Source organism: Camelus dromedarius, chromosome 8 (assembly GCF_036321535.1).
Source record: "Camelus dromedarius isolate mCamDro1 chromosome 8, mCamDro1.pat, whole genome shotgun sequence".
Taxonomy (NCBI): Eukaryota; Metazoa; Chordata; class Mammalia; order Artiodactyla; family Camelidae; genus Camelus; species Camelus dromedarius.
This window is the reverse complement of record NC_087443.1, coordinates 20,267,739-20,288,999: the sequence shown is the minus strand read 5'-3', so window position 1 is coordinate 20,288,999 and position 21,261 is coordinate 20,267,739. Positions and strand designations below refer to the sequence as shown.

Here is a 21,261-nt window from a genome sequence, read left to right as displayed (position 1 = left end):
TCCAAAATAATATAATTTCTTTCAACACATAATCAGAAACTATTGAGATATGATATACATATGTATTTTTTTGTACTAAGTCTTCAAAATTTAGTGTGTATTTTGTACTAACAGCACATGGGGACTAGCCACATGTCAAGCGCTCAGTAGCCACATGTGGCTGGTGGCCCCGGGCCTGGGCAGCTGTCAGACAGCATAGACGGGGGCTGCAGAGGAGGGGAGAGCCCACCGCCCCTAGACTTCCTGAGACAGCTCGTGTGTTTGCACATGCACGCACTTGCTCGTCCAGCTCTGGGTAACGTCAAGAAGCCAGCATGGTTTTTCCTCCCCTGCCTATCCCTGCCAGGCTGCCCCAGGCTGAACCAGAGCAGAGGTGCAAGCATCCCACGAATCTCTGTCATCCTGTCTTCACTCAATTTCTCTTGCTGGCAGTCACTGAACGCCACTTGCCCTTCCAGGGTTAATCACCACCCCCAGCCTGGTGTCCCTGCAGCCTGCCCTTGACCCTGGCTGTCCACTTACCCCTGGGCAGACGCCTGCTCCTCTTCAGATGCCTGGCGAGGCAGAAAGGCATGGTGTAAGAAGTGGTGGGGCCGTGGCGGCAGGAGCGGCAGCCAAGCTCGGCAGGGCCAGGGACAGATGCCAGGTGCACGCGGGCTGGCAGTTCGGGTTTGTTCGTGTGGCTGGAGGCAGAGGCTGCAGCCTCTGGGCTGTCTGTGCTCTGCCAGTGGGCGGAGGGTGGGGGGGGACCAGGCACTTTTTGTCTGCCCTGGGGAACTTCTGTACTTCTCAGTGCCCCAAAGCCGGGACTATCCTGGGCGGAGCGGGGCGAGGAGGAACAGCTGGGTTCCTGCGGGGCCCTCCAGCTGGTGCTGGTGCACCATCTGCCCTGGTTTCCTACAACGGAAATCCCTGGGCAGGTCCCAAGCACCGACCACCTTGCACATGCCAGCTTGCATTCTAGGACTGAGAGCACACGGAGTGCCACCTGGCTGCCTTTGGGTCCATCCCTTCCCCCAGCATGCGAGGGGCTGAGAACATAGGGCCAGACCCCTGGCCCCACCAGCTTTGTGCCTCTGGGTCCTCCTCTCCAAGTGGAGACTCAGGGAGCCTTCCTCACTGGGTTGGTGGAGACTAAATGAATACGTGGGAGAAAGCTGATGGAACGTTAAGTGCTTACTGGCCACCTACTCTTTTTACGTTTCCGTCTCTTCATCAGCAAAATGAGGCCAATAACTGGACCTGCCTCTTGAGGTTCTGGTGAGGGTTGAATGAAACAAGGATGCCAGAAGTTGGGCATGGCACCTGTCCGTGCTTCCTACGTGCCATCTGTAGAGACCATCATCCCTATGTTACGGCAGGGCAGCCGGAACTCCAGAAGCTTCCAGTGGCCCAGGGCCACCCGGCTAGGAAATGGCACAGCAGGATTTGGATTTAGCAGTTTGGGGTTCCTTCCATGAAATCAGCTGCTACCCTTATGGTGCACCCCCTGACCCTCAGGATAAAGAGCCCGAGACAGCCCCCTTGCCCAGCCTGGCTGCCTCTCCGGTATCACTCACTCCTCCCAGCGCAGCGTCAGGAGCCTGGACCACTGGCAGCTCCGAAGATAACAGCTTAAGGGCTGGCAGGGTGGGGGGCTGGGGGGGGCAGGGGCAGTGGGCACCAAACTCTGGTGAGAAAGTACAGGGTGAGGGGCTACACTTGTGTTGATGCCACCTGTTTACCTGCCTTCCTTTAGATGGAGCCTTCCTCAGCACGGATGTACCCAAAGCCAATGCTCTGTTTAGTGCAGACGCACTGGCCGCGTCGCCACCAAAGTCAGTGACAATACAAGCATGTCCACCATCACCACTGTTATTTAACATTTCCTGGAAGTATGTGCCAGTGCAATTAGATTAGAAAGAAAACATAAAACTATAAAAGCTGGAGGGGAGGGCCTGGTCTTATTACTATTTGTGGTTATTATTTATTTGTGTGGAGAGCCTAAGTCAATAAACTGAAAATCCATCACAAGCAATGAGAGAATTCAGTACAGTAGCCAGATACAAAATTAATACACAGAAACCACAATCTGTTTATAAATTAGAAGAGACAGAAATGCGTATCATCTGTCATAAGTAGGAAAACTCAAACAGAGATGCCAATTTCCCCAATTTAGTCCATAAATCAGCACAATAAAATACAATCGTATTTCTTTTTAAATTAGGCAAGTTGAGTCTAAAATTCTTAAGTAAAAATAGCAAATGCATTTTTGTAAAAAAAAAAAAAAAGAATAGTGAAATCAGACCAGCCCTAGCAATTACTAAAACCGAGTGAAATATGCAGCTGCGATAATTAAAGCAACGCAGTACTGCCCAACATGAAAACAGACTCAAACACATTTGGGAGCTTGGAATAGAATTAGGAAGTTATTTCAAAGGGGCCAATACAAGATGGATTCTTTAGTAAATGGTATAGGAACAATTGAACAGCCACCTAGAGCAAAATTACCAAGTTGGAAACTTATACCCCATCTTACAACAAATAAAAAAAAAATCATGATGGTTCAGAGATTTAAAGATAAAAAAATGAAATCACGAAGTACCAAGATCCATTGTGGGAGAAATTTTGTTTAATCTCGAAGTGGGAAAGGTCTTTCTAATTTGACTCCAAAACCAGAGACCACAAAAGAGAATCTCACTACAGGAAAGTTAAAAACATTTGCAAGGCAAAGAAAAGACAGTGAAAAGACAAATGACAAAAGGAGAGGGGTATATATTCATAAAATGAGATGCTTTGCAGGTATTAAAAAAAAGGAGGATGCAGCTTATGCTCAGAATGTTCTCTGCTAGATACTGTTAAATGAAAAAGCCAAGGGAGGAATAACATGCTACCATTTTTGCAAACGAAGGGAGGGAGGAAGGAAAAACAGAAATGTTCCTGTTTGTGCAAAATACCTCTGGAAGGAGACAAAGACATTGGGAGCAGCAGTTCTTTGGGGCGGAAAGTGGACAGATAAAGGAAAAGGGGGCAGGGAGGCCGGCTTTTGGACTTTTGATATTTGTACCATGTTATTTATTTGAAAAAAATAGATGAAAATGGAGTTTAATAGAAAGTGACAAGTAGGAAAGAAATCTCACATCCCCTGTGGGCTGTGGGCTGCAAGCTGTGCAGAGTGGAGGATGGGGGTGGATGGTGGGCACGCTGGCACCTGGGAGTCCCTCAGAGCCGGGTGACCAGCTGACCGAGGGGTGTGGGGCTCACAGCTGGAGGACTGACCCGAGGGGGATGGGTGAGGAAAGGGGACAGACCCTTACCAAGCTGGTAATAAAGATTTTCGCACCACTTCTTTGTGCAACATAATTTGACAATAGAGTGGTCCTCCCTTATCTGCGGGGGACACACCCCAAGACCCCCAGCGGATGCCCCAAACTGCAGATAGTACCAACCCCTGTATGTCTGATATTTCTCCTGTACATATATACATGCCTGTGATTAAGTGTAATTTATAAATTAGGCATATTAAGAAATTAACAATAACTAGTAATAAGACAGAACGGTTATAAAAATATCCTGTAATAAAAGTTATGTGACTGGGACACCTTGACAGTCGATTGGATAACCACGAGGGCTGCTCAGTGACTAAGGGGCCGGCAGCTTATTCTGTGTGGCTCTGCTGGACCAAAGGGTGACTAACCCCTCCGTGGGACACAGCAAGACAGCACGAGACTTCAGCACACTACTCAGAACGGCGTGGATTGTTCTAAAGCTGATGTCTTGTTTATTTCTGGAATTTTCCATTTAACATATTTTCAGACCACAGTTGACCGCAGGTAACTGAAACCACAGAGACCGAAACCACCACGGAAAGCCAAACCATGGATCGGGGTGGGGGCACTACTGTATCTCTCAAAATTTTAAATGACTCAGCCATCCTCCCTAGGGGATTTACCCTTCAGATAAATTTGCACTTGTGCATAATTAGGAGGCAGTGAGAAAAACAGGGAACAACTTAACCGTCCATCAAGTTAAATAAATAATGTCGTTTTGCTCTTTTGCTAGGGGGAGGGAGGAAGTAATTAGGTTTATTTATTAATTTTTTAATGGAGGTACTGGGGAGTGAACCCAGGACCTCGTGCATGCTAAGCATGTGCTTTACCACTGAGCTATACCCTCCCCCTAAATAAATAATGTGCTGGTTCAGTAAACGATGTCCATTCAAAAAAAAGTGGTGGTGGAACTATGTGATATGGAGTGATGTATTATTATGTGGAAAAAGCAAAATACCGCGGGAAGCACATGCTGCCATTTGTATAAGAGGGACAAGGACACACAAGGGCGTGGACACACAAGGGTGCCCATTTCTGAAAGGACAAGCAGGACCCGGGGACCCGGACTTGCTTTAGGGGAGGAGGTGAGGGGCTCAGGACACGAGGCTTGCTTTTCACCACAGGCCCTTTGAAGTGTTTGCATATGTTATCACAGGCACAGAGCGCTTTCTTGAATAAAAATTGTTTCTTTTCCTTGTTAAGAGAGGTGGTGGCCCCTGGGTTTGGCCCTGCAGAATCAGACCTGCCCTGTGCTTTGAGTACTTTTCGTTTAGGAAAAGGTCCCGAATGTCCTGCAATCGGTTTGCGGTCCAAGTTCCCCTTTGGCCAGCCTAGCCCCACAGCGGTTTCATTTCTCCAAACCAGCATCTCCCTGGGAAATCTTCTTTTGTGGTTCTGGGGATGTTTGCGTTTTTAGGGAATCCGTGCAGCACCCCATGGGAAAACTGGGGCTGTGACTTTTCTCACAGGGACAATTGCGGAAGTGAAGGAAGGGGCCAGCTGGGGAAGGCTCAGGCCCGGCCAGAGGGTCCCCTCTGAAGCACAAGGCCGGGCTCTCCCTTCCCTGGCAAGAATTCCACACCACAGCCCCTCTCTTCTGCCTTCAGGACATTTGCCCGCTCACTGCTTCCCACTGGGGCTCCTTTTGATTGGCTGAGGGGACCGTTTCAGCCCCTCCAGCTAGTCTCCATAGTGGACCCCCCAGGTACTCTGCCCTACTTCTTGTGCCCAAGATATACCACATACTTCATGTCTTATTGTCTTTGCACATGCTGTTCCCTCTTCTTGGGCTCCCTTCCCCTTGTGTCCACCTGGAAAACTCCTACCCATTCATCAAGACCCAGCTCAAATATCCCCACTTCTCCATCACCTTCCCTAACTGTTCCCCCCTCACCCACTCCCAGTTTTCCTTCTCCCACTCTCCCCTCCACAAAAGGCGTTTTGAATGTCTACCACGTGCCACACACTGGGCCATGTGCTGAGGACACAGCAGTGACAAAACCATGAGTCCCTGCCTCTTGGAGAAGGCAGCCAAGCTGGGGAGACAGGCTTGAACCATTATCACAGATGCAAAACCACCGTGGGGAGCAAGAGCTAGGGAGGATTCCTGAGGGGAGGTCAGGGTGGGGGTCAGGGTAGGGGTAGGGGTGGGGTGGGACAGCCTTCCACCCACAGCTTTGCCCGCCTGGCTCTGGGCCTGGCCTGACCCGGCCCCCTGCTGTCTCCTGACCTGCCCGAGAAGCCAGGCCTTAGCAGCAACATAGCACTGCCCAACTGGAAAACACCACTAACTGTCAGGGCACTGCCCACCCACCCCTCACCTCCATTTTAAAATAACTTTTGGGCAGGAAAAAAAAAATAAGTTAAAAATAGCAACATATGGAAATGGAATATGCCAGTTTCAGATGAAGAGCTGGTTCTGAACTGTTCCAGGGTGGGGAGGGTTGTGGGGGAGGAGGGGTGGGCCTGGCACTTGGAGGTGAGGGGAAAATATGTGATTTATGCTCAGGGACCTGGAAGGAATGATTATATTACATTATAAAATATTATATTATCAAATTTATAAAATATTAAATAAATAACAGAACAAAAGTTATAAAAATAAAAAATGAAATTTAAAATATATATTATATTATAAAAATGGAAAATAAAGGAACATTCATTGCCCTAAGAAAGGAAAAGGGAACATTTATGAAGTTCGACTTCCTTACATTCCTTGTACACCATTAGACCCAACCTCTCCTATGAATGTGCACAGGGATATTTATTTCTACCATGTTACAAGCAACGCCAGCTGCAGAGGTAACAAGGGCCCCCAGCTGCAGCTTTACTGGTCCTGCCGCCCCCACACTGCTTGCAAAGGCGGGCACCCCTCAAAGCGACTCCAGGAAGTCAATGGTCTGATCGTATTACAGCCCCTACTATGTGCAGGAGAAGCTGGGGCTGGTTGGAGGGTTTCCCAAGCCCTAGGAATCTAGTAAGTGATGGAAGCTTGATTTGCACCGAAGACCCTCCCCAGCCTCCTCCCAGCCCCAGGTTCCCACCCTCCTGGGTCTCCCCTTCAAGGCTTCTCACACCTCTCCTGACCCCTAACGGAGGGCTTCGTCCAGGTGGGCGCTTCGGCATTTGTTAAACCAATGACTAAAGCACGCAGTGGGCTGGCAGGAGCTGTTATTAACTGCGGGGGCCTGGCGCCTTTCCCTACCTCACGTTGCTGCTGAGAACGTTTTCCCTAATACCAGGTGGTGTCTTAGCCTGGGTTCCTCCAAACCAAAGCCAGAGACTGGGCTTGGGAAGCAGGGCAGGGAACAGAACAGGAAAGCAGGGACAGCCCACAGGGATGCCGGATCCAGCTGGCTGCTGTTTGGGAGCCTGGGGCCTCCACCCTGGTGGGATGGTCAGTGCAGCCTTCCAAAGGGTGTATCAGAATTGCCAGCCTGGGGACAAAAGGGGAGAGGTACCCATGGGCTCCAGTCAAGTGCGGTCCCGGGGGCTTTAACTTCCCTCTCCCCCTCCCCCAATCCCTCTTCCCCACCCCACCCCCACAGCCCTTCCCCCTCCTTCCCTGCAGGCTTGACCTGTGCAGGAGACTTCAGGCAGGCTGGGCCTGGTCTAGCCTGCATGTGTAGGGAGCCTCTTTCTTTCAGTGAGGCAACAGATACTCCTCAAGACCCTACTGTGTGCATGGCATGCAGGGGAGGGGTGGAGGGGGTGCCTAAGTAAAGAGGACAAGCAAGGCCGTGCCCTCCTGGAGCATACTCTTTGGGAAAATGGACAAAGGATGAGGGAGCAAATCAGGGAAGGAGGGAGCTCAGATGGGGTGACTGCAGCCGAGATGGGGTAGGGTTGCCCATCTGATCGGAAAAGTCTGTCTGAGGGGTCCTTGAGTTGAGAATTAAGTGACTAGAGGGGCCAGTCCAGGCACAGAGGGTTGGGGGTGGGCAGCAAGTGCAAAGGCCCTGAGCTGGGAAAGGTCCTGAGGTCCTTGGTGTATCTTAATGCCCCCAATGGGGCATAAGTGGGTCCAGAGGCAGCTAGGAGGTTCTGGCAGGTGTTTGGGGGGAGAAGCGGTGGCGTGGGTGAAGGGGTGACGATCACCTGGGTTCAGGATGTCTTGGTCTTGGTGGTGATCCAGAGGAAGTGTTAGCACAAAGGTCAGCCTCTGGGGCTCCAAGCCTCTGCCCTTCCCCCACCGGCCCTGGGACATAAGTGGAGCCAAAGCAGGCACGATACCCAGTGCCAGTGGGAGGAGGGGGTGTCCTGAGTCCCACCACATCCAGCTCGCTGTCTCCAGAAACTGCACATTTTAGACTAAATTTAGAAAATAAATAAAAATCACTTTGTGATTGTAAGCATCAATTATAAAAATGCCAGTGACATCCTCTCACCCCCCTCACAGCTGATTCCCACCTCAGGCTCAAGCCCAGCTGCTTGTAAAGCACAGTCCCCAGGATGCTGCTCTGACTCCCCTTTCCTGGCTGTTGGCTCCCTGTGCCCAAGCCCCGCAGTCTGGCATCATGGGGGAATGCCCGGGCCACGGGGCAGGGGCTGACCATCATCCAAGGTCCCGGACTAGAGCCCTATCATTGACACCAGCCCGTGCCTACATCGCCACCTCTCCTTCTACCGGAAGGAAGTTCTTGTTTGTCCCCCGATGCTGGATGCCGCCCCCCTGGACAGGGGCTTCAGAACCGCTGCCCGGAAGGACATTCTACGGTCCTCTCATCACACAACCCACCAGGCACCAGGCTGGGGACGGGGGACACAGAGATGAAGCCCTGGTCCTCAGGGAGCCAAGGGCAAGCAGGTCAGCCACAGACTGGGAAGCAGCCCAAGACGCCAAATTAGCAACAGGAAGGACAGCTGCCCTTTCCTTTGGGGAGGATGTACTGCCTCTTTACTCTTTATTATGGAGATGGCGGTAAGCCCCTTCCCCAGTTCTGCATCACAAAACCTCGCCATCACAGGAACTCTTCCTAGTGGGGGGAAACACCGACGGCCGGGAGAGGTGGGGGAGGGGGGTTCTTACCATTTCTGCCTCCCCTGGAGGTGAGTTCAGACCCCCTCCCTGAGGCCAGGGTGGAGGCAGCCTCCGCAGAAAGCCAAAGGCTAGAAGGAGCTCCTCTGGCTGGAGTAGGGGGGCTGAATGAAGAGACTGGGGCTGGGGAAAGTGACCTGCCAAGCAGGGGTTACGTGACCAGGGCCTAGGGAACTCCAAGCCCATGATCTACCCACCCAGTACTGTGCACTCAATCCAGCCGCCTCTGTTCCTTTCTGCCTCCGCTATCCGGCCCCGCGGAGCCACAAAATCTATGCTGGGCACATGAGAAATTCTTTAATTCGAGCTGGACCCCATGGATCTCTTTCTGATGCTCTTTTCTTCTTTGCATGGTTTTCCCCATATGTGGGCCCACCTCCAGCAGGTGTGTGAGACCTCAGGGCTTTAGCTGAGGTCTCCCCACCCTCTTCTTAAACCAAATTCTTCAGGATTTTTAAAAAAAACAATATAGTATTTTTATAAGTGGCCTCCTTCCTGGACGCCAGGTATAAACAACCAGACAAGAAGTCTTGCCAGTGCCAGGATGGAGGTTTAATCTGTTCACTGTTACCCAGCACCACTCCCCGGCACAACTCCAGGAAGCAGCCATTCACATGGTAGTAGAAGTTCCTGGAACCTTCTGGGGGCAGCCATTTAATAATACAGTTTTAATAAATGGCACCCCAGTGGCTGACATTCACACTGTGGTTTAAGTGCCTGCCCACCTCCTTCCCTGGGGCAGCCATTCTCATTGTAGTCTAAAATGAATGGCGCCCTCTGGAGGCCCCACTCCACACTGCAGCTTCTGTGAATCCCTCCCCTGCTGGAGTTAACATGGTGGCCTCCATGTTCCCACATTTAAGCCTCAAAGCAACCTTGAGGAAGGTCTTATCTTTCAGCATCTTACAGAAGAAAACTACCTCAAACTCCCAGCCAGAGGTCAGAGCTGAGATTTTTATGCTTCATCTATTTGTTGTCCAGTGCTTTTCCCTTCAGCAGAACTGGCAGCGCTGGGGAGCAAAACCTCAACTCATCCAGCCTCTCCGGGCCTCCTGCCTACCACAGTCCCACAGCAACCCTCAGACTAGGCCTTGTGAATCCCATTTTCCTGGTGGGGAAACTGAGGCATGAAAATGCCGAGTCTCTTGCCTGAAGTCCTGCAGCCAGTGAGTGACCTGGGCCTGCCTGTCTCAGAGAAGGCCTGCTTCCCAGGGCTGCCCTGCCTTCCACCAGGATGGTCAGAATCCAATTCAACTGCCAGGACTCAAATGCGGTGGTGGCCACCGTCCACACTGAGGTGGGTGTTGTCCTTTACATGGTGTGCTTCGAGGACCCCCAAACCATCCCTGGGGTGTCAGTCTCTCACCTGACCCTCACTCCAAACAGATCTCCCCTGACAGGCAGGCCCTTGTCAAGGGTCACACCCCATGCTGGCTTGTGTAACTGATCACAGGGTGGCCCAGTGTCCCTTGTGAACAGCTGTTAGGAGACACTCGTCAGGGACCTGCAGAGAACATTTAAAAACCCACCACTGGGGCCTGGCTGGCGCAGCTGCTCAAAGAGGGAGCTGCTGGCCTGGCTGCCAAGCCTTTCAGGGCAGTGAGGTCTCCCTCCAGCCACTCCCAGACACACAGGAAGGCCCACTGCAGGCCCTTCGCCTCGGGTACAGGCTAGGACAGCTAAGCTGCCTCCTTTCTGTATAACACATGGTGCCATTGGGGGAAAAGAGAAAAACTGAAAAGTCATCAAACACTATGAACAGATGGGCACCGCACCTGGGGCTCGAGCCACACCTGGAGGGGCCACAGGAAGGTCTGGCCAGAACATCACTACCCGGCCGGCAGCTGCGTGAGGGAGGGCCTGGAGGTTAAGTGTAGGGGACACAGCACACAGTCCCGTTGGCACGGTAAAGGCTCTGAGAGGTCCACGGGCTCTGAGAGGTCCACCAGCAGAGAAAACGCTCGACTCCACTCAGCTCCACTCAGCTCCTCCCAGGGACCGCGAAACGCATTGCCAATGGCAACGCCTGTTAACCTCCTAAGAGATCCCAAGAACATGTGTTCCTGAGAAGATGCTGCGGGCGCTGCTGAGGTGGGGAAGAGAAAGGGCACTACTATGCCACATATCGTGATGGAACAGCATGGACACAGAGGGAGGAAAGGTGCCAGAGCCCTGCCTTCTGCATGCAAACAGCTTCATCCCTGTGGGTCCCTCCCTGATGCCCCTCCCTCATCTTTGCTCCTGTCCATCCACCCAACTGTCTGTCCTTGAGCAAGCCTGGGTGTGGCCTGATGACAGGGTGGACTAGACCTGGCCTCCTGGGGAAAGGCTACTGTAAACAGCACAGCCTCATTTACGGAGAGCCTAGTGCCCTCTTCCACTCCCGCCGCCGGCCAGCCTGGCCCAGGATGCGCTGCAGGCCAGCGTGGGGGACCAGAGCCCATGCCATGCCGGGCCCCACGGGGCCTCGCCTGCCCGGGAGCACCCAGGACGGGGAGAACCCCAGCTCCCCGCAGCTCCCCGCCCGTCAGTAGGGCGGAGGGACGCCCTCCAGCCGAGGCCAGATCGGGATGCCCAGCACAGCAGAGCTTTGTTCCAACCTCCACCATCCATCGCCGTGCAGACGCTCCCTGAATGGCACTGTTGTGGTATTTTAAGAAGATTCTACAAATAGCACTAACTCAGAATGGGCCTCAGAGCCAGCGCATGAATGCTGCAGGCGAGGGCGGGCCAGCCTGGGAGCTCGAGCCAGGACAATGGGGCCTCACAGGGGAGGCAGGGCAGGATGCTGGGTGACCCGGGCCTTTTCCGGGGCTCCGTGGCCTCATTTCCCCCAGACTCACCCAGCGGCGCCCCCTCCTCCATTGCCCGGTCCTGGTCAGTGGCTTCTCGGGAGTTTATTGGGAAAGAGCAATTCCCCAGCCCCTCTGAATAAAGAAGGGGGCTGCAACATCCTTTCGGCGCCTGCTTCTCCCAGATTTCCAGGGATTTCATGCACTGATGGTGTCCTGCGGGTCATGGAGGAGGGGGGCACAGGAAGGAAGGATGTCCTTAGGTTTTCATGAGAAATCACTTTATTAGGTAGTCAGAGAAACCTCAGGACCCACAGTCCTAGCAGCCAAAGACCTTTAACTGGAATCTTTCCAAAAGAGTCCATTCTTGAGACTTGAAAGACAGCTGAGGGAAGAGAGAAACAGCCTGGATTTTGGGGTCATGCAGACCTGACCGGCGACATTTGGGTGGCCAGGGGCAAACTATTTATCTCTCAGTCTCGATGTCTTCATCTCCAAAATCCACAGTATCCAACGACCCTGGCGGGGAAGGTTGAGGAGTTGGGAGGCAGCGCATGCGCTGTGCTTGGCACCGACAGAGCTCAGCAAACTCAGCCTCTCCTCCCTCCCAGATGAAAGACTGTGTATTTAACGCCATGCATAAAACGTTTCTGAACTTGGTGGAGAAACCTGGCAGGCATCAAGGGAACCCCTCTTGACCCTGTGAATCCACAAAAACATTGGGGTTATGGAGTCAACGCAAATGAGCAAGGCAGGACGGTCGAGGTGTCCCGGGCCTGGGGCAGAGTAGAGACTTAAGGCAACATAAGCCTGTTGTGTCCCGTCTGGTACTTGGAAATGTTGAGACAATGGAGGAAGGATCATTTATGACAGAGCTGCCCGACTGCCCAGCGCATTCTGAGCAGGGGCCATGGCCGAGGGGCTGACTGGACATCCAGCTGTGAGAGGTGGCCTGAAGGCTGGCTCCCCTGTACCCATGGGCTCCCTCCCCCAACCCTCATCCTGCCTTGAATGACTCTTGAATGTCTGGTCCCTTCCCTCCATTCTTCCATTTTGGCGTAAGGAAAGTGTGATAGCCACTCTGTAAGTGGCCCAGCACAGAACCTGCCCTCAATTCATAGGGACTAAACTAGAACGCAGTTAGGCAGCCTTATTCAGGACCGAGGACTGGGGCCCCCAGACTCAGAGACTGTGAGTGAGGTCCCCACTGGCCTACTGACATGGTGGGTGGCCTTAGGCAAGTCATTTTCTCTTTGGGGAGTGTTTTTTAAAACTCACCTAGAAAAGAAGGTCAGGCTAGGTGATCTTGGAGGACCTGAGGACCTCCCAAGCTTGCGCCCTCTCAGCCTGGACATTACATCTCTAAGTCCCCATGTTTTGATCATTAGCAAGATGATAATCAGAGTGGACTCTCTCCTTGACCCTCCTTGGGGAGACTTCACAGGAAAAGAGCTTGCTTGTTCCCCACAGTGGATTGGGGCGAGGTAGGTAGGGGTCTGTTCGCAGGCAGGTGGCCCTGAACATGGCTGCTGGGACCTTGCTAAGTCAGAGGTACAGGTGTTTCCCTGAGGATCCCAGAGCCCGCTGTTGTGGGGAAGGCAGTGTTTGGTGTTGATGGGGCTCATCCTACACAAGCCCTTTTTCTCCACAGCCTTGCCCCCTGGCAATAGCCTGGTGAGGCGGTGCTTTCCCAGCCGGGTGACACCGAAGTCCCGCACAGCCAGAGGCGCCGCAGGTCAAATTGGGAGAGTCGGGATTTGAACCCAGAGCAACCTGATTCCAAGGCCATTCATGCTGTCGCTCCACCCTGTCCCCATTCTGCACCCCCTTGGGGGGCCCCCTGGAGGGATGTGGGCCTCTCTGTGTCTGACTCTCCTCAACAGTAAACCGAGGAAGAGGAAATTGCCCAGTCTCAAAGATCTCTCCTTGCTCCCAAGTTCAGGGCTCTCTGCCTCCAGAAATTTTGGATGCAGGCTGCATGGAGTTCAAAATCCTCAAAAATGGCTATCAGTCAGGGGCCAGGATCAATCAGAATCAAAGTGGGTCCTAAGCCACATCTGGTCCTAGGTGGCCAGGTCCTAGAGAGTGGGGAGGCAGAGGGGCCCGGGAAGGCTGGGGGCAGTGACAAGTCACTAAGTGGTACGGAAATGTTCCAGCGGTTCACAGACCCCCTCGCTGCTCTGGTGAGCTCCATCTGAATGTCCGCCGTGGCTGCAGACCTCCTGGGCTGGAAGGTATCTGAGGGCCTGTGGGTTAGGGCCCTGCTCTGGGGATGCGTGAGGAGGAGGGTGGGGAGCAGGTGTAAAGGGCCCCGCGCCCACTTCTGAGCCACACCTCACGCTCTGCGCTTGCACAGACGGTCACGTGGCGGTCAGGGCCGCTGTGACCTCACTGATGGTGACAGGGCCTGTCGTAAAAGACCGAACTAAACCCCTGGGATGCCCACACCTGCATGTCCCCGGTGTGTCGAGGTGAGTGCCAACTTATTAACCATCCCTCCTGCTGCTGGCGCTGCTCGCTCCTGGGTGTCCGCGTGGAATCCTGTCGTTGGTGGGGACTGAAGCTATCAGCCGCGTGAGCCCTCAGTCTGGGTGAGAGGCTGCGCCCAGCTCCAGGAATGAGTCGCAACCCCCAGCCCAAGAGGAACTCCAAGGGTGGGTGGGTGGGCAGGTCCGGTGGGGGCCGGATATCAGAGAGGAACCGGCCCGGGTCCGTGGCCTGGCTGAAACCACAAAAGAGAAACGGCTGGGTTGAGACTGACTTCTGACTTTTTCCAAACTGAATGTGACTCGGGAGTATCCAGTCCCTTTGTTCCCAGTTTCATCAGTAAAGGGCAAATGCTGCTTTTTGTTTTACCCTCACTTGGGGGTTCTCCACTGCCAGATGTCAAAGTGAACACCTGGCTTGGAGCTGCATGGTATTAAAATGAAACAGAGTGCCAGTTAGCACCGCAGACTCTGGTGCCAGACAGCCTGCGTTGGCTTCCCAGTTCTGAGTGGCCTGGGGAACCTCTATGCCTCAGTTTCCTCGTCTCTAAATGAGACTGATAGCAGAATCCACCTGAGGCTAAATGAATTCCTATATACAAAGTGCTTAGGACAGGGCTTGGACCCTAGCGAGTGTCACATGTGTTATAATTGCTTTTATTTCAAGAAAACAACACAGGCCTCATCATTTTTTAGCCCTACCCTGAGCCTCAAGACAAATAATAATCATTTCCATGATTGAGCATTTTTCTGTGTGCCAGCAGCCTCATAGACAGAGGCCAATTTAAATTTTCCCTTGACACAAGCTGGTGAGGTTGCTAGTATCCCAATTTACAGACAAAAGCAGCCCTCTTTGGCTCAGAGAAGTAACCTGTCCCCAAGGCTGCACAGACAGTATATGACAAGAGCCAGAATTCAGCACCACATCTGCCCACCTCCCAGCTGCAAGAGCTTACATTTCACACTACCTCCTTGAGACCAAGTCCTGAGGCCCCTTAACTCACCTCCAAGCCACCGCTTAGCATCAGGGTAAAGGTCGGGTAAGAAGGGCAAGGCCTGGACTAGAGAAGATTTAAGTACCCGCCCACCTACCTTGGGGTGAATTAGCATCTCAGAAAGTCCCATCCCAGGACATTGTCGCAATTTGACCTGTCTTGCAGCTCCCTGAAAAAGTCCCATTTATAGAGCATTGTCATTATGTGACCTGACTCACTCTGTGGAAAAACCCTATCTGCAGGACATTGTCCAAAAAAAATCAGTGGTAATTCATTAACATTTCTGCTGCCTTAAACTGTGACACTAATTGGGCCAAATAAGCTCTGGCCAAAGGGAAGATCTGGGGATGGAGAAATCTTCTGGGGGGTCTGAAGAGCTCTGACATATTTCTGGAGATCTACAAGGCTGTGTACATCTGTAGAGCTGTGCCAGTGAACAGCAAAGACTGGAGAGGTCTCCAATCTCTCACTTCTGGCTGACTTTGAGTCCCTGTACAAGTAGGAAGTGAAGATTAAGTCACAGTCATGAATTACCTAAGCATTGAAGGTGTGTCCCAACACACACACACACACACACACACACACTCAGCAAAGGGTAGCAGACTTATTGGTTAAAGGCATTTAGTGATATCTCTGAAAAATCATTATCTGACCACTAAACTAATCAAGAAGAGACTTCAATGGCTGTGTACTACAGATTTTATAAATTTAGTCCAGGAAAGTCACTAAATAAACAGCTACACCAGTAATAACAATAAAAGCAGGGGAAGAAAGGGAATCTGATTTGCAGAGGTGCCACACTGTATTATGTACAATGTCCACCTTTCAATAAAAGACTACAAGATACACAAAGAAAGAAGAAAGTATGGCCCATACACAAGGGGGGAAAAAACAGTCAGTAGAAACCATCCTTGGCCCAGATGTTAGACTTACGAGACAAAGATTTAAAATCAGTTATTATAAATATGTTCAAAGAAACCATGTCTAAAGAATTAAAGGCAGATATGACTGATATCTCACCAGATAAAGAATATCAATGAAGGGATAGAAGTTATAAAAAGAACCATATAGAAATTCTGGAGTTTAATAGTACAGTAACTACAATGAAAAATTCACTATAGCAAATTAATAGCAGATTTGAGCTGGCAGAAGAAAGAATCAGTAAACCTGAAGATAGGTCAACTGAGATTATCCAGTATGAGGAGAAAACAGAAAGAAAGAAAGAAAAAAAAAAAGAATGAAGAAAAATGAACAGAGTCTCAGAAACCAATGAGACATCATCAAGTGTACCAACACATGTATAATGGGAGTCCTAGAAGGAAAGGAAAAAAGCGGGTAGAAAGAGTATTTTAAGAAGTAATGGTTGAAAGCTTCCCAAATCTGTTGAAAACCATTATACATCCAAGAATCTCAATGAACTCCAAGTATGATAAACTAAAAGAGATTCATATCCAGACATATCATAGTCAAGCTGCTCAAAGACACAGAATCTTGAAAGAAGCAAAATGACTCATCACATACAAAGTGATGTATAACACTCATTATATAAAACAGTTAGCTTCTCATAAAAAACCAAGGAAACCGGAAGGCAATGGGATGACATTGTCCAAATGCTGAAAGAAAAAAGACTGTCAACCAAGAATTCTATACCCAGAAATCCATCTTCAAAAACAAAGGAGAAATAAGACATTACCAGATAAAGAAAATCTGAGAAAATTCAGTCATCTGTCCTAGCAGATCAGTACTATAAGAAACTCTAAAGGGAGTCCTTCAGAAGAAATGAAAGAACATTAGATGATCACTTGGGTCGACACAAAGAAATAAAAGACACCAAAAAAGGTAACTATAGTTAAATATAAAAAACAGTATAAATATATTTTTTCTAGCTCTTTTCTTCTATCTGATTTAAGAGACAACAACATGGAGCAACAAAACTGTGTTAATGGACTTATAATGCATAAAGATGTAATTATTATGGCAAGAATGGCATAAAGTGGGGAGAGGGAACGGAGCTCTATTGGAGCAAAGTCTCTGAACACTATTGAAACTAAGGTAGTATTAATCTGCACTGCATTAAAAGACTAATTGTAATCCCCAGAACAAACACTAAGACAGTAACTTTAAAAATACTGTAAAGAAACAATAAGGAAATTAAAATGGCAAAGTAAAAAAATCACACAAAAAGGTGGTGGCAGTGAAAGACTAGGACTAAAAAGACATGAGTCATACAGAAAGTAAGCAGCAAAATGGCTGGCATAAATCTACATTACCAGCAATTACACTAAATGTAAGTGTATTAAATATTCCAATAATAAAGGCAAAGGCTGACAGAACGGATTTAAAAAACAAACTATATGCCGTCCACAGGAAACACATTTAGATTTTAAAATACAAATGAATTGAAAGTGAAATCATGGAAAAAGACATACCATGTAAACAATACCCCAAAGAGAGCTAAAGTGGACCCAATATCGCACAAAATAGACCTTAAGATAAAAATGTTACTGGAGACAAACAAAAAGATTTTACAATGAAAAGAGGGTTGATCCAGCATGAATATCTAACAATTGTAAACTGCCCTCACATAGAGTTCCATAGCTCACGAAGTAAAATTAGAATTGAAGTGAGATTCAACAATTATAGTTGGAGATGTCAGTACTCTGCTTTCAATAATTGAACAGCTAGGCAGGAAATCAATGAGGAAACAGAACACTTGAATAACACAATGAACCAAGGAGGTCTAACTTACAGGACATCTCACCCAGCAAGAGTGGAATACACACTCTTCACAAGTGCACATGGAACGTTCTCCAGTATAGACCACAAGCTGGATCCTAAAGCAAATCTTGAACATTTAAAAGGATTGAATAAAACCAAATATGAAAGTGTATTCACTGACTATAGAGGAATGAAATCAGAAATCAACAGGAAAAGGAAATTTGGAGAATTCATAAATATGTGGAAATTTAACAATCCACTCTTACATAAATGAAGAAGAGATCACCACAGTTTTAGGAACATTTTGAGATGAATGGAAATGAAAACACAACATATCAAAACTTATGGGATGCAGCGTGCTTAGAAGGAAATCTATAGCTGTAAATGTCCACATTATAAAAGAAGAAAGATGTCAAAGCAATAACCTAATCTTATACCTTAAGAAACTAGAAAAAGAACAAGCCAAGCCCAAATCAAACAGATGGAAGAAAATAATGAAGATTGGAGTGGAGAAAAGTAAAGCAAAGACTAGAAAAACAATAGAGAAAACCAATAAAAACAAAAGCTTTGGTTCTTTCCAAAGATTACCACATTTGACAAAATTTAGCTAGACTGACCAAGAAAAAAGAGAAGACTTAAATTACCAAAATCAGGAATGAAAGAGGGGACATCACTGCCAACCTTGCAAAGATCAAAAGGATTACAAGGGAATAATATGAACAACATTACGCCAAAATTAGATGACTTAGATGTGGAAGAAAAATTCCTAGGAAGGCATACAGTACCAAAACTGACTCAAGAAGAAACAGAAAACTCTAAATAAACCTTTAACAAGAGATCAAGTTAATAACTTAAGCATTTCTAACAATGTTTCACTAAGGAATTCTACCTATCATTTAAAGGAGAATTAATATCAGATAGGTGAATTCTACCAAACATTTAAAATATAACACCAATTATTCACAAATTCTTCCAAAAAGTAGAAGAGAAGGGAATGGTTCCCAGTGGTTCCCAGCCAGTATTCCTCTGCTAACAAAAACAAAGACATTGCAAAGAAACTACAGGCCAACATCCCTTATGAATACAGACAAAATACTAGTAAGTCCTCAACAAAAATACTAGTAAAATACAATCCAAATGCTTATCATTTGATGGATGGACAAACAAAATGTGGCATACTCATACCATGGTATACACAGCCATAAAAAGTAACGAAGTAGTGGTAACACACTACAACCTGGGTGAACCTTGAGAACATTATGCTAAGTTGCTAAAAAACCATATATTGTACAAAGTACGCAGTTTAGGGCTGCAGGGCAAGGCGGGTAGGGTTGTCTCAGGAATGGGAAGTGACTACTAAGGGCATCGAGTTTCTTTTGGGGGTAATAAACACGTCCTAAAATGAGATTATGGTGATGGCTGCATAACTCTAAATGTATTAAAAACTACAGTGCTGCAAAATCTACATGGATGGATTCTATGATATGTGAACTACAACTCAAAAAAAAAAAAGCCGTTTAAAAGAGTCTGGTGATGGGTGTTTGGGGGCAGAGCCCAGCAGAAGGTGTAATTTTGGATGTGCATTAGCTATAAAGCTGTGGCAGGTAGGTTAATGGGAACTATTGGAATTCACTTCACTTGGATGCACCCCACTGGGGCCCAGGCTTCCTGAAGGAGCCTCCCCTTATTGTGCAAGGACCTGCAGACTAAGAAGATGAGAAAACACACATCAGGCAATTTCCTTGCCCTCTCCCTCCAGGAGTTCAGGACTCCTGAGCTCTCTGGGAGGCTTGCTGTCCTAATGGCCAAGGTCAGGGACTTCAGGCTCCCCCAGGACTGGCTCCTCTTTGGTGCGGACCGTGGCTATGCGCTGGTTAAACAGACCTGCTCAGAAACTTGGTCCGCTGACCTCTCCTCACAGTCTCACACCCTTCCCCAGATGAGTGCTGGCTGAGCCCCTCTCTGAGCAGGTGGGAAAAGGCATTTGGCCTCCAGATGCCCCGTGGCTAGGGGCACAGAGCAGTTCTGAGTTTCCTCAAAAACCTGTCTAAGGTTCAAGCTGACAGGGATCTTGGAGACCATCCAGTCTTGCCTGCTTCCCTCTTCACAGATGAGGAAACTGAGGCTCTGAGTGGTAACCCAGCCAGAAAGGAGCAGTATTAGGACAAACACCTGGCCTCCGCCAACCCTGGAGGTCAGCACGGCTGTCCCCATTTATAACTGGAGGTGCAGAGGCTCAGAGAGGGGTCCCCTGGCTAGCAAATGAAACCAAATCCTCTTCCTGAGGCTGGTTCCCATTTTTGCAAAACCCAGAGGACTTCTGCCCCAGAGCATGAGAATGGGGAAGAGGTAAACAAAAAGGGACACTTCCCAGAAACCAAGTGTGACCCCTGCAAACCCTGATCTACGGAGACCTCAGGGCTCGTGGCCCCAAACACAATCCTGGAGCAAAAGGCTCCAAGATTCTGACACATCCTTCCAGCCACATCACTGTCCTTGAGGTCGAGTCAGACCTATGTGCTCCCATGCCGCCTGGCTTCTGCCAGCCTTCCCAGTGGAGAGCAAGAGACAGAGCCTGCCCTGCCTTCAGGGAGCTTCTGGCTCAACGTGGCAAGGGGACAGATTTTATGAACTGACACTCTGTTGTGATGGGTGTAAGGGAAAAGTACAGGACGGCAAGTGAGTAAGTAACCGGGATCAGGGAAGGCCCCTCAGGAAAGACAAACACTTAGGGCCAAACATTGGGGTCCGCAGGTCAAGAGCAGGGGCAAGGTGACTTCAGATAGACAGAAGAGCATGGGTGACACCAGAGTGGGGAGAGGACTTGGGACACTGAGGGAAGTGAAAGCAGGCCAGCTGTGAGTGGATGCTGGTGAGTGCAGGGGGGCTGGTGACCATACCGGCCCCCTGTGAACGGTGCTGAGTTCACTGTGGACGCCGCTGGAGGCCCTGAGCATTTCTGAGCAAGGAGCGATGGGACCTTGGAAGAGTCACTGGCTGCAGGTGGAAGATGCACTGGATCGGGGGAGGGTCTAAGAGGACAGAGCCATCGGGAGGCCACTGCAGCGGCAGGTGGGGGGCTGGGACCTGGGAGCTGGCATGGATGGAGGCAAGCAGAGGGATTCAGGTGCATTTTGGAAATGGAACTGGGGGGACCTGGCAACGGCAAATCACAGAAGGATGAAATTGAGAGTTCCGATTTAGCTTGATTAACTTTGGCTGCTCTAGTCCAATGGAGATGTCAAGCGGGTCTGGTGCTTAGAGCGAGGCCTGGCCTGGGGAAATCACTGCGACTAAAGGAGCTGCCAGCAAGAGGGCTGAGCAGGTGGGGGCAGAAGTGAGCCCAAGGAGCATGTGCTTGTGCAGGTCCCTGGGAGTAGAGGCAGAGAAGGAGCAGCTGGGGAGTCGAGGCCCTGGCCTCCCTCCGCAGGCCTGGAAAGCCCTGCCTTATTTTCTCTGTGGGTTGACTGCTCCTCCTATGAGACCCAGCTCGGGCACCCACCGGTCTGGGCATTCTCTGAGCCAAGCCCTTCTAGAGCCTCCAGGCTCATCACTCCCTGCCTGTCTTCTCAGCTTGCAGCTTCGCCGACTGTTTCCTGGGCCTCTACTTGGCCAGGCTGCGAGCAAACTGGGGGCAAACACTGCACCCTCCCTGACTCTTTATCCTCATGCCCAGCACGAGGCCTGGCATGGAGTGGCCAGCGAATGATTGTTAAATGGACAGCCCAAAGCCTGGATGGCGGCTGCCTATTAGCAATCTTGGAAGATTTTGTGAAAAATGGAATTTTCTCAAGAAAGTGAGCTCAGAGGCTGTATCAGCTGTTTACACAGGAGAACCAGACCTGTCACCCCCGACCCCGGGATGGCCAAGCGAGGGGCACCTCTCTGCCCAGTAGCAGTGTTCCTGCCCCGCCCACTGGCCTC

At 49.9% G+C, this 21,261-nt stretch overlaps 1 protein-coding gene across 7 annotated transcripts in view; it reads right to left on the bottom strand.

The window, feature by feature from the left end:
• ARHGAP22 (Rho GTPase activating protein 22) overlaps positions 1–21,261 on the bottom strand; it is a 179,612-nt gene that overhangs the window by 38,262 nt on the left and 120,089 nt on the right. The window contains exon 1 of one of the 7 annotated variants that reach the window (XM_064487953.1): positions 523–652. The exons of 5 other annotated variants lie outside the window; for them this stretch is intronic. In XM_064487953.1, the coding sequence (XP_064344023.1) occupies positions 523–574 (52 nt within the window). In that variant the 5' untranslated portion in view covers positions 575–652. Of the gene's footprint in view, positions 1–522; positions 653–21,261 lie in introns of those variants that run through there. One more of the 7 variants, XM_064487954.1, reaches the window with a different exon arrangement.